The 13,451-nt window shown below is 32.1% G+C and overlaps 1 protein-coding gene across 9 annotated transcripts in view; it reads left to right on the forward strand.

Moving 5' to 3' along the window:
- CngA (Cyclic nucleotide-gated ion channel subunit A) overlaps positions 1-13,451 on the forward strand; it is a 277,163-nt gene that overhangs the window by 49,784 nt on the left and 213,928 nt on the right. For all 9 annotated transcript variants that reach the window (XM_072529249.1, XM_072529253.1, XM_072529254.1 and 6 more), the window contains one exon: positions 4,526-4,771. In XM_072529249.1, coding sequence (XP_072385350.1) covers positions 4,526-4,771 — 246 coding nt within the window. The remainder of the gene's footprint in view (positions 1-4,525; positions 4,772-13,451) is intronic.

A 13,451-nucleotide genomic window follows, 5' to 3' on the forward strand; every position in this document is an offset into this window, starting at 1 on the left:
TTGTATGGTTGCTTGTAGTCTGTTTCTACTGCTTCCAGAGTCAATACAATTGGGTTGTGTATTGAGCCTCCCCCGTTAATTGACTGTTTCGTTTTGTTGACCTATGTTTGGTAAAATTGCTATGTCTAAATCTGTGAGAAGTTTGTCTTCACTGTGGAAACATGTAGATTATATGGGCCGTAATACTATGGTGTTCGGTTTTTCTTCAATATATCTACACAACAGTCTCCCGTTACGATGTTTGGTTATGTCGAACCTGCTGGCGATCTCGCGTTCAGGTCTCCAATAATGATGGTCGGCTCCTCCGTGTCCAAAATGACCTCCGTATCCAAAATTCAGGTCCTGAATTATTGTAAAAATAGCTTCAAAAGTCATTTTTTTAAAAATAAATAATAACTTTTTTAAAAATGCACAAAAAACTGTAATTTCGCGTGATAATAGGGATAATATCACATGTATTTAGCTACAAAAATTTCAAGAAGTTTCACTTAATAATTATTACAATATTAAAATTGTTTATCCTTGAAAGCTTTTATCTACAACGTTATTGTGCGTAAATTATTAGGTCTTTATGAATTCTGAAGAAACCAAATTTAAGAGAAAGACAATTTAACAATTAAAAAGTTTATGCTAAATATTGTGAAATAGCTTTACAAAAGTACTGTGATTTTAAGCTAATAAATATTTAAAATAACTCAGATGCATCAACATCTAGGAAGTTTATTTATTTTTATTTGAAATGCACTTTTCCACGAATTTTAAATAAATAATATAATGTCCTATGAGCTTTAGATCTCCGACTGGATCATTATTTTTAAAAATTCGACGGTGCTGTGTTTATAAACATTACGAAATGTAAAAAGCACCATTTGAAAGATTAAAACTTTTCACAAAACATGTTTTTTTAACAATTCCTTTAAAAAATGAGCTGTCCATGATGTGCCAAAGATAAAGAGTTTAAAATCGAATTCCTAACTTGAAATTTATAAAAGTCGCAATAATTCCGGTTCTAATTAACGAAAATTGATGCTTATTTGTAATTTGTGATACATTATAGCATATATCATAAAAGTGGATTTAGTTTAATTGGTAATTGTTTATTTAACCGAGTAATTTGTTTAAACATTTTAAAATAAATATTTATTTCAAAAGTTTACAATTTTCTTATTATTATTAGAAAATTTTATAAATTGCATATAATTGCAATAAGCAACTTAAATATTTTTGATGTGATATAAATAATTAATTTTTTATTTGAGTATTAAATCTATACGTTTTAATTTTTCTGGAATTATGCTATAAATTTTAATCAAATTAATTGTTATAAACTTTGTACAGTTATCAATAAAAATTTTACTATACTTATTCATAATTATACAAAGTTTATAACATTTAATCTGTTTAAAATATATCTGTAATGTTTTTCAGTCAAAAAAAGTAATTGTAGAAATAATAAGCATAATTCAAGAAAAATTGACATGTATAGATTTGATTCTCAATTAAAAAATTAATTTTTTGTAAAATTTTTGCTTAAAAGATATTATTTATAACTTTAATACATAAATTTGTAAATTACCTATCATTTTAGTTGTTTTTCTACTAATAATAATAAGTAAAAAGTAAAATTTTGCAAAATAAATATTTATTTTTAATTGTTTTAACAAATTACTTGATTCAATATACAATTCACACGTTTACCACAATCTATATACCACAAGAAACTTCAAATAAAAAAAAACAATAAATTTTGGTTGATTAGAACCGGAGATATTGCGACTTTTATAAATTTGAAGGTATAAATTCAGTTTATGATACAGTAAAATTTTTTAAATAAAAACAGGACTAACTTGGGTTCTAAGGGTCATAGGACATTGTATTTAATTTTTTTAATTCGTGTAAAATTCCAACATTTCGAACAAAAAAAAATTACTTTATTTTAAATGTTTATATACTTTAAACCACAAACCTATTTTACAATATTTAACATAAATTTTTTAATCGTTACATAATTTAATTTGATAAAATAACCCCTTCTCTTCAGTTTGGTGCTTTCAGAATCAATGTAGACCTAATAATTTAGGCATAATGACATTGTAGATAAAAGCTTTCTGGAATAAACAATTTCAATTTTGCAATAACTGTGGAATAACAATCGATTTTTTAAACTATTTTTGCAATAATTAAGAAACAAATTAAAAAAAATAACTTTACAAACTCTCATTGTAACGAATTTTCTATGCTTTAACAGTAAAATTGTGTCACTTTTTCATATAATTTACAGGTCTTCACCTTTAGTATTTAAAATCAAAGAGCGATCTTACATTGTTTATATATTGTTTATAAGTAAAAAATTACGTCTAATCTTTTGCATATTTTGTTTGCTACATATTGCTATCACCAAATTTATCAAAATTGTAGGTATCTGTGTCAAAGAGTGTCACGAAAAATGTTTTTTATTTACTAATTTCTTTGGTCTATTGGTATATATAGTCCATAATGCACCAATATATTGAGATTTTTAAATCAATATAATCTACTTTTCTTGATACAAACATAAATTCTCTTAATAGGTACGTCATAATATTAGCATTCATACAATGCCAGCAAATATAATTCCTTATGTCTTTATGATCTATTAAATTATCACTGTAATAAAATTTTACATATCGAGGCATAATTACCAATAAATGTTATTGATCATTCGTCATTACCCACTTCATTTAAAGTGTGGTCACGCAAAAAAAAAACGAAACGTTCGATAAAATATTTGTTTACTTCTAATAGTTCCTCTAAGACAACATTAAGTCATAGCAATTCACGTTTTTAAACTACAAAAGAGCAGAAAGAATGTTCTGTTCATTTTGGGGGACAATTTTTATTACTGTTATAGCTAAATTTAGTCACATATTATTTTTTCAATGTCATAAATAACCTGTACCTTACGTAAATATATATATATATATATATATATATATATATATATATATATATATATATATATATATATATATATATATATATATATATATATATTATTCTGTATAAAAATTATTTGATAAAATGATAATTGAGAAATTAAGAGACCAAAGAACAAATGGCGCCTAAAACTAATAAAAAACTGATAAAAAACAATTTTTGCCATTTTTATTATTCTCATGAGCTCCATGGAATCTGTCACTTCCATTGACCGGTCACTATAGAATTTTCGTTGTTAAAGCCCAATCTTTAAAACCTGGGAAAAATGCTGAATTTAAACTTTCACATTACAAACGATCTAAAACATTTAAAACTCCTTTTATTTAGATTATACAAGTTTATACGTTTTTTAATACTACACAACCTCAGTTAAAAAAATTGTAATGTGATATTTAAATTCAGCGTTTTTATGCATATTTCAAAGGCCTCATATGTGCCCAAACTTAAAATTAAAATATTAGGACATAGTTTTTAAAGATTAGGATTCTAATCACTAAGAATCAGTTACCAGCTGAAGTCTGTTTGAAGAGGTCTACCCTCCGGACGCTGGTACTCACGTGAGGCATGGTTATATATTGCCTGAAGTTAAATCTAATAAAATATTAAACATCATTAATTTTTAACAACAACATGTACATTTTTTGGTAACTTTAATTTTTGTAAAGGGTTTTTACCCTAATATTTTGGTGGCTCAGGCATGTTAACCTGCTTTTAACCTGATGATGGAATTATTATTCCGAAAACGTTTGTTATTTTGATGTAGCCCTTCTAAACGTTTTTTAAATATACCTACATATAAAGATTTAAACCTCTCATTTCAATATAAACTGGTGAAATGCAGGAAATACAAGAATTAAATCTGCTGGATTAGACGAAAGATTATGATTACGATTTGTAAAGAAACAGAACTGATCACCACTATATAAATAAGAAAACCGAAATACCTAGGCTACGTGATGAGGGGACCAAAATATGACATTTTTTGGGAAAACCACAGGGAAAAATTTAAGGAAGAAGATCTATTGGTTAGAGGCAGAATTCTTGGTTGAAGAATCTACGTGAGTTGTATGAATGTAGATCTATTGATTTGTTTAGACCAGCCAGTTCAAAAATAAAAAATAGCCATTATGATTGCCAACCTCCGAACGGACAAGACACTCAAACGAAGATCAATAATTGTTGACTACTAAAAATATATATATTACTGTACGAGCTGTCCATGTATACTTACAAGTTTATTATTCCTATTGCAAACATGCTCTTCATTGCTGAACTAATAATTTTTAATTAAATATATATTTTATAAGAATTTAAAAGTCATAGATTTTTAAACAAACCACTAGAGAGTGGGGGTCATGACATCTAAAGTATCCTGTCCCCTAAGATAGTGTCTTTAGTAATAAAGTATTTATAAAAGTTAAATCAAATTAAATCAGTCATTTCAGCATATTACTTATCAAATCAGTGTTCTTTGTGACCTTTACATTTATTTTAGTTTTATTGTTTTCGTCGTAAAACATCATTCAATTTGTACCTATTTTGTTTGCAGGATAATTCTCAACAAAATCGTTTACTTTCAACTGTTCGAAATCGGTTAGGACAAATTGCCTCGACACTTCAGGCGGCCATCCGATTCCGAAGATTTTCTAGGAAAGAATCAAACGCCACTCCGGATTGGTTTGTGGACAAAAGCCATCTTGATGAAAATGCGGCGGGAGACAAGGACGATGAAAAGGGACCCACTTGTTATGGACACCGTATTGTTGTTGACCCCACGAAGTTGTCACATTATGTGGTGAGTGTGTTTTATATTTTCCAAGACAAGGGAATATCAGATATTAGTAAAGTTTGCCTTGTTGCTTGATTGATTTTTGTCTTTCATATACGTTGGCTAGATAAGAAACAATATCAGTCTAGTATAAGGGTTATTTTAGAGTACAAAACTACAAAGATATTGAATAGACATATAGCACAGCTGGAACTATAAAGCACAAATACAATTATAGTCAATGTATGTATACGAGGGATGCTATTTTAGTTTCAAAGTAGACAGGTAATGTCCAGTTATTTTATATAATATTCACTATATAATATTTTTCTACGTTCTTGCAAAAAACTAAAAAGTGTTTATATTTTGATAGCACTAAAAGTGGAAAAATAAAAATCATGATTTAATATTTAATCATAGTGCCTGTATTTCCAACTCTTATTTACAGGAAATATAGCAATAACAATAAACAATAACTGAACATAAAAATGTAACAAAAACAAATAATCAGAGATGCTTAAAACTAAAAAAAACGTACATTATAGATTTCATAGTGTACATTATTGCGGTATATTACATAATTATCGTCATCATTATCCGTTTTGAGCCATTTGCTAAACAGAGGTCTCCTGTAGATAATTTCATTGGTTCCAGTCTTGAGCAATTTAAATCTAGTTGTGTTGGATACCCTTGATGTAATCCGATCATCTTGCATCGTGTCTAGGTCCTCATTCTAGAATTTTTTTAAACCATCTTCTATCTTTGACTTTGGCAACATGGCATGCCCAGTACCATTTTAACTTTTTGTAACTGCGTCCAAAATACCAGTTTTTCTCCTAACAAATTTCTCCATAACAATGTTTATTGTATCCCTCGTAAACTCTGACTCTGAGGGATATATTAAACATTAACCTCTCCATTGCTCTATGTGCCACTTGTAGTGTATCAGTTACTATCAAGATTCTGGCAAGAATCAGGGTTTCTGCTTTATACGTTTGAACCGGAAGCACACACCAATCAAAGAGATTTCTTTTTAAGCACATGGGAATATCTGATCTAAAGACTTCCCTTAGTTTTCCGTAAGATGACCATGTTAATCATATTCTCCTGTTTAACTCGGTTGTTTGGTTGTCTCTTACTAAATTAATCTCGTGACCCAGATACTTATAGGTATACACTTGCTTAATTTGCGTGCCATACGTTAAAATGTTTTTGGCCAGTATAAGGTTGGCCATGTATTATGTTTTAGAAAACTTAATTGTAAGGCCAGCTTAATCACAATAGCTTTCAGAGTCTTGAAGAAGTTGGCATGCATGATCTACTCGCTTTGTAATAAGGACTATTTCGTCTACAAACCTCAAGTTGTTCAGAAGCTCCCCATTTATCTTGACTCCAATATTTTTCCAATTCTTGTTTCTCATAGCACTCTCAAAGCGGTGAATAGTTTAGAAGAGATGTTGTCTCAACTGAGGCAAATAATTTCTAAAAGTCTGCAAATATTAATATTCATAATTTTTTTATTATATAACTTTCTCTTATAAGGAATGTTACAGAAAGCTATAAACTGTCTTAAGAAAGTAGGTATTTTAATTTGCGCGCGCTCTTTGATAATGTTAATAATCTCGTATTCATTGCCCATTCTACGTAGGACCTCAACAATAGTCATACGAGCCACCTATGAAATTCTTAAGATACGTATTTTTTAAAGAATCTTTAGAAAATGTTTAGAAGTATTGAGATCAAGTCCATGTTCTCTACTGATATCTGTGATTATATAATGATTTGTGAGAGGTCTATCGTGAAGACTAGAATTTATGCTTCCTCCCTGATCTTCCGTTTTTTTAATCTTAAAGTTTTCGATTTTTCGTCAGGCGGGTTCAACAATCTTTTTTCTCCAAGTCGCGTGTGAGGATCATAGGGCGCATATGAATATTATTGGGATCGAGTACTGTCAAATATGCTTTCTTCCACAGGCCCTTCATAATCTCCTCATAACATCCTCTTCAGGTATCCGAGAACTTTTCGGTTTGAAGATGAAGGCAACCTGATAGGGCTATGTAGCCTATGTAGCCAGACTCCCGTTTCAAAGTTCGGTTACCTACTTGGGTCTTCAATTTCATGGAAACTTCAATTATGATCCTGAACTAAATCTCACTCTAAACACAGTGAAAAAGGGGCTAGATTCCTGGGAACCCTATCAGGCAAAAATTGGGGTACACAGAGCAAAACTCTCCTACATAGTTATAAAACCTACATCAGACCTATTATTAAATACAGGACTGTTCTTTATTCCTCACTGAACAACTGCCAAATACACGCCGTTATAGCCACCGAACGCAAAATCCTAAGAAAGATCATGAGGAAACGTGTAGAATATCCGTCGGCCTTAAACTATCAACTGGCAAACATACCCACCATGGAGAGTACAATCCGTACTCTCGGCAAGAGATATGTCCTTTGCACCGTAACAGGCTCTAACATCAGAGCAAAGGAGGTCCTTAAAACATCTTGCGACCGCCTACGACACATACTCGCCAGGCACCATGCACAAAAAGTTCCCTTGCTTCCGGCCAAACTTCTCAGTTTGGTTGGAAACGATCTTTTTAATGAGCCTTTCAACACCTTAGAAGCGACGTCAATAAGACATCGCAGATTTTAACAATCTGCAGGCCAAAAATTCTCAATCGAAAGAGCCGTTTCCAAAATATAGCTAGTAATACGCGAAAGTACCCTCACAGAGCAACATGGTTAGCAATCTTCCTCAACACATACCACAAACGAGACAACGACACCCACAAACAGCATTCGCAGACTGACGTCTGCTCTTGCTAACTTTCTCCCTGGCAAGGGAGAGCCCCACTTTGAAGAGGCGCCCCGCCTAAACGAGGTATAAATAACGTCACCATCTATCCCTCATAATTCTTACACAATATTGGTTAATTTTTTGGTATAATCGTTAGCACAGTTTACTCAGAGTCTCTAAGTTAAACGTTGATTTATGGAACTGGATTCTGACTTACAATAGAAGCCTTAGGCACCACTTGTTCTATATTGTTGATGATCAGGTTTGCTTAAGCCTGATCTAGTTTAGTATCAGCATAAAGATCACCACCATATTAAATATTTTTGTAACATTGCTAAACTTCCTAGTTTGCTCGTTGGAGTTCCTAGATTTTTTAACGTTTCAGAAGCATGACAAGAAACACACTTCTGTAACTTTAACGCTTTTCTGTCGTTTAATGACGCTGCATTTGCGGTTTTGCCGACTTATAATTTCAGAATGAATTTTTGACGAGAATTGTTTAATTATTAAAGTCATAGTAGCCGTGAGCGCGTAGGTTTGGGACATTTACTTACTGTGTTCATAATGTATGTAATCCTTCTGCATGGCAATTCTAACTTTATTGACTGCTGCTATAAAAAGTTGTAGTGGTTAAGTTATACCAATCTCGGCGATTACGCAACTAAGATATCCTACGCAGCCCTGGGCCTCTCTTGCCGTGCACCTTAACCTGTAGAATGATTTGAAGCAGGCTGTACCGATGTTCGTTACGCATTACGTGATCCATATATTTTAGTTTTGCCAATTAAAACTAAAAATAATTGTTTTGTTGTGTAATAATTGTAAAACGCAATTGTTTAAAACCTGCTTTAATCTCACATAAAATGGACTTAACATTGCATCGGTTTTAATGTATATATTTATCGTTAAAAACTCTGCAGTGCAATGAAAAATTTATTGCGGTAGGTCAATAAAGGACCAGTTTTTTTACCAAATATAGTTAAATAAATATTTGTTTGTGCATAACCACAAGAAAAAATTATTAACAGTTTAAAACAAAAGATCTAAATTTAAAAAAAAAATTATTAATAGTTTAATTTTAATTTCAAATATTGTCTTTTCTTACATTCCTGCACTGTAGCCTGAACTATATTCCTCATAAGTAGCATTAAAATTGTTTATTCTCATATGCTCATTCTGAATATATCACACGTCGTGTTAAAGTTTTCAAACAAAATAAATGAGGGAATTATTATTTGTTGAAATTCCTTTTGTTATGGCGGTGATGACAGAGTTACGTCAACGAAACATAGTTTTGTAGCGCTGTCACTCAAAGAAATTAATTACTCTGTATCCTGCATAGACTTGTCAACAAAATGTAACATGTTACAAATTTTTATGAAAAAATTAAATATAAATATCTATTTTACGAGTATTTTAATACATATTTACAATTAGGTTTTTTAACCTAAATATTTTTCTTCTTCTAATGTAATTTGAATCTTACTCTCTAAGGTAATTACCCTCTAAGGTGTATAAATGTTCGGTATTTATTTAGTTAGACAAGGCGAAAAGCTCGGGTTCGTTCGGAAAAATATTCCCATGAGATTTTTTTACATAATCACTTTCCTCCGGGTACCCTAGAGATACACCAAAATAAGGTTCAAGAGGTTTCCCAGGCGAAAACTTTTTTAAATCTTTTTAAACAATTTTTTAAACAAATTGTAAGAATCTATTTTATCGGTACGGACAATTTTTTTAATTGTTTGGATCATTTTGAACAAAATAGATCTCTCGCAGTTTTTCTGTAAACTTCATCGAGTTATAAATAATTTTAAAACTGAAAAAAAAGCAAAATTACGGTTTTCAAAGCTCAAAAACAAAAGTAAAAAACATTGTTTTTAAATTCACCAAGGACCTAAATGGAATTTGTGGAATGGAATCTTGGACCTTGAATGCGACATCAATGAAAAAACTGGAATCATTCGAGCTGTGGGTGTACAGAAGAATTCTGAAAATATCATGGACAGAACACGACACAAACAAAGAGGTTCTGGGAAGGATGAACAAAGAAATGGAAATTTTAAATACTATAAAAACAAGAAAATTAGAATATCTCGGACAGATTACACGTGGAGAGAAATACACCTTGCTCCAACTGATTATGCAGGGAAAGATCCAAGGAAAGAGAAGCATGGGGAGGCGTAGAATGTCATGGCTACGCAACCTGAGAGAGTGGTACGGATGTACATCAAATGAACTTTTCAGAGCAGCCGTCTCAAAATTCCAAAATTGAAGAAGAAGAAGAAGGACCTAAATTCAAATTCAAACCCTGTTCTATCATTTCCCGACAAGTATTTTGGGCCTATTTTATTTTAGAACATTGTTTTTAAACTCTAATGAAGCGCGTATAACAGAGCGAGGGCTGGAGCTGCGGCAGTGTTGGTCTTACGGCGCGCAGTGATGCCGCTCATGTCGGCACAGTGGTAGGTATGTGGTAGTTTGGCGATAAACTAAGAGATCAGGACCGTACGCGCTTTGTTTCAAAAATCTTTACTTATTAATTTAACTGAGTTAAATAAGAGAATAAACAAAAAAAACAAATTAATTGTATAAAAAATGCCAGTATACATAAAATATGTAATACCTGGTAAAGAATTATATACATATATACAAAAAAAATGCAAGTAATTTACCCTATACGACACGCTAATACATAAAATACACAAGAATATTATAACTGAAATGTACTGTACGTACAGTACTAAAAAAACAAATGGCATTAAGTCTGAGATATTTCATGTTAATTAATACTAATCACAATCCATATCTAAATCGTCCTCATTCTCTAAATCATCTCCTATATTAATTATCACCGGTTCAAAATCTTCCTGCAAATTGTCCACCTCCAACATTTCTTCTTCTACTCTCTTGACGTGGTTCACATAATTATGCCACTGCTCTTTAGATACGCGATGGTAAGTTTCTGTTATCAACCGTTGTACCGGTATTTTTTTCAGAATCGACGTTTTTTAAAGTCATATACTTTTTCACTTGACTCCACACTATCTCAATCGGGTTCAGCTCGCAATGGTAAGGCGGCACTCTCAAAATCTGAACGCCATATTTTTCCGCAATTGTTTCAATTTTGTATTTGTCTTACTCGTCTCTAAATGCGACCGTAGTATCCAGTAATTCACTTTTTAGGTAATCTATCTCGAAAAAAATGTTCTTTTCGATTACCCAATCCTCGATTTGCCTTTTGTTCCACAATTTTTTTAGGAAATCAAATTTGCGGGAGTAACATGACGCGTTATTCAAAACAAAACGTTTTCTTTGTCCTTCGGCAAGTTTGGAATTAACGTCTTCTCAAACATTCTTTATATAGATCCCCGTCCATTTCGTGGTGGTAATTAGCGGTTCCCTTTTTGGCCAAGAAAGTTAATTCACAAAACCAGTTTCGCTTCTAGCATGAAGAAAAACAAGCCTAGGATTTCTTTAAGTTGGAGCTTTCAGTCCAGTAGAGAGCCCTTTTATGAAGGCATCTTATGGATTCTTGATCGTTGTGTCCCTTATAAATAAATTTTGCGAACACTTACACCGCACATTTTCGAAACTTTTTCCATGGTAATAATCAAGCTGTCACCATTTTTTAAGTTCAGATGATAGTTCAATACATTTAACACCACTCGTTTTACTTGCACACTAAGAGTCATGCGCTGTTTGAAATTCATGACAGGTACTGGCAGTAGCTCCATGATGTAGGTACTTTCATCTGCTTGCGAAAATGAAATAGAACTGAGCTTTCATAGTTTTTGCCAACCACTAATGGCAAGTACCCAAATCGACAAAGAGACATGTTTGCTTTGCATGGACAATGGGGATAAAAACTTATTCGCTTCTCCTAATGACTTTATAATGATCTTTTTTTTTTTCAAAGAATGTGTTTACAATCGAAGCTATTAAAATTTTGATAAATATAGATAAGCTATCGACAATGAGTTTTTGATATATTTTACTTTTTTATAGTATTTTTCTTCATGTTATTGTTTAGTTCGACAATGTAACTGTCTTATAGTTAGCTCGGGGCAAACCGGCAACGTGGTCGGCCGTTCTCCCGTAAGAAATACATTGCCTATCTTACCCGCATTGCGTTCTAACTGTGGCTTCTACTATAGGCCACAAATTTTTGATGCACAAATTAAATTCTCAATGTACAAATGAGCGCCTCTAGCCCTAGGGATGGATGTTGCTTGATGGGCGTAATCATTCGGTAACACCAGTGGTACATACAAAATATGCATATATATTTTGTAGGTGCAGTCAAGTAAAAAAGTAAAAACGTCTCAATTTTAGTTTTTATATTATGTAAAGTGAAAAATAAAATCTTCTATGCAGCATTGGTGTTACCGGATGATTACGGCAATTGAGCAACATCCATTTATGGAGCCAAAGGTTCTCTGGTTGGATTATAGTAGGTGTACAAATTTACCATAAATCTGTACATTGTAAAAACTTTTATTTTCATTTAAATACTCCCCTTATTAATAAACTTGGACTCAAAACCAGTCCATTCTCGGCCCTGAACTATTAACAACCAACAAGTTCCTCAAAAATATAGTCGTCAAGCAACCTTCGTAAGTAAGGGTCCGACAAGCAAGAGCTTGCGACCAGTCAGTTTCATTTCTTAATACACTATTTGCCTATTATAAGTTTTCTAGTTTTGTGGCCAGTATTGTTGGCAGTAAGTGAATGTGCTAAAAAGAATTAGATGCTGTTCCTATTGTAAGTAATAATCAAACTTATATCTACTTATTCAACCTCTCAATTGTTCTAAGTCGCAGTGTTGCCATAACGTGTCGCGAGTGCATATAAAACGATTTGCCGATCCAACAACGGTATCACATAAACATTTACTGTTCTTATCTATAAACAATAAACTTGTCTTGATATTTTCTATATTAATATATGATATTTTCTACAGTGCTATAGGCTATTATTCCTTTTAATAAAGATACATTTTGACTAATCTGAATTAAGACTTTTACCAATTTAATATTTACCCCTATCCCTTGTCAAGGGAACAACCTTTAAGGAGCTGGATTCCCCAGCTGGTTCTTCGAAGCTAAGGAGTACCTCAGAAGCTTTGTGCGGTAAGAAAAAAATCTTCCATCGAACCAGCAAAGTTCGCTACGGCGAACTTCTTATTCGTACAGTAGGTCGGGCACTCATTTATACTGTAAGAAATATAACCGGCAAAAGGCAAAGGATTTAAAAAAACTATACCAGAAGCGTTAGAGATATTGTGCCTCAGATGGTTGCTTAATATTTCATGGATCGACCATATTACAAATGAACAGGTCTTAAGAAAAACTATAACCCAAAGAGAGCTTCTAAGTATCGTTAAACGGAGAAAGGTCTCATAATCGGGCCATATTTTAAGAAGCGACAAATATAATCTTTTAAAAACCATTTTAACGGGAAAATTAAAGGTAAAAGTGGACCAGGTCGCAAACTTGGCTCATAATTCGGAAACATAAGAATCGGGAGCGCCATACCTGATATCAGTAGAAGGACCCCTATGTACATATAATCCAACCAGTATGAATGCCTACACGCTGCGTAGCATACAGCGCCAGAAAAAGAATTTACTATTTGGGCAGAATAATACTACGAGATACTGCAATACGAAAGCTGCAACGTGCTGAAAGCGTGCAACTTTGAACTTAATTTTTTTTTATAGTAGGTAAAACATTATTATTTGTACTGAGGCATGCGTTGCCTTAAAAGCGTTTTTACGATCAATTTCAATGATTAATATAAAACATATACATTTTTATAATTGTAATAAAAGATGTTATAATCATCGCTTCATGTGATTTTTAATAAAAGTGATTGCAAAATAATTTGTTTTATGTTGAGATA

This window comes from Diabrotica undecimpunctata, chromosome 4 (genome assembly GCF_040954645.1).
Source record: "Diabrotica undecimpunctata isolate CICGRU chromosome 4, icDiaUnde3, whole genome shotgun sequence".
NCBI classification, from domain to species: domain Eukaryota; kingdom Metazoa; phylum Arthropoda; class Insecta; order Coleoptera; family Chrysomelidae; genus Diabrotica; species Diabrotica undecimpunctata.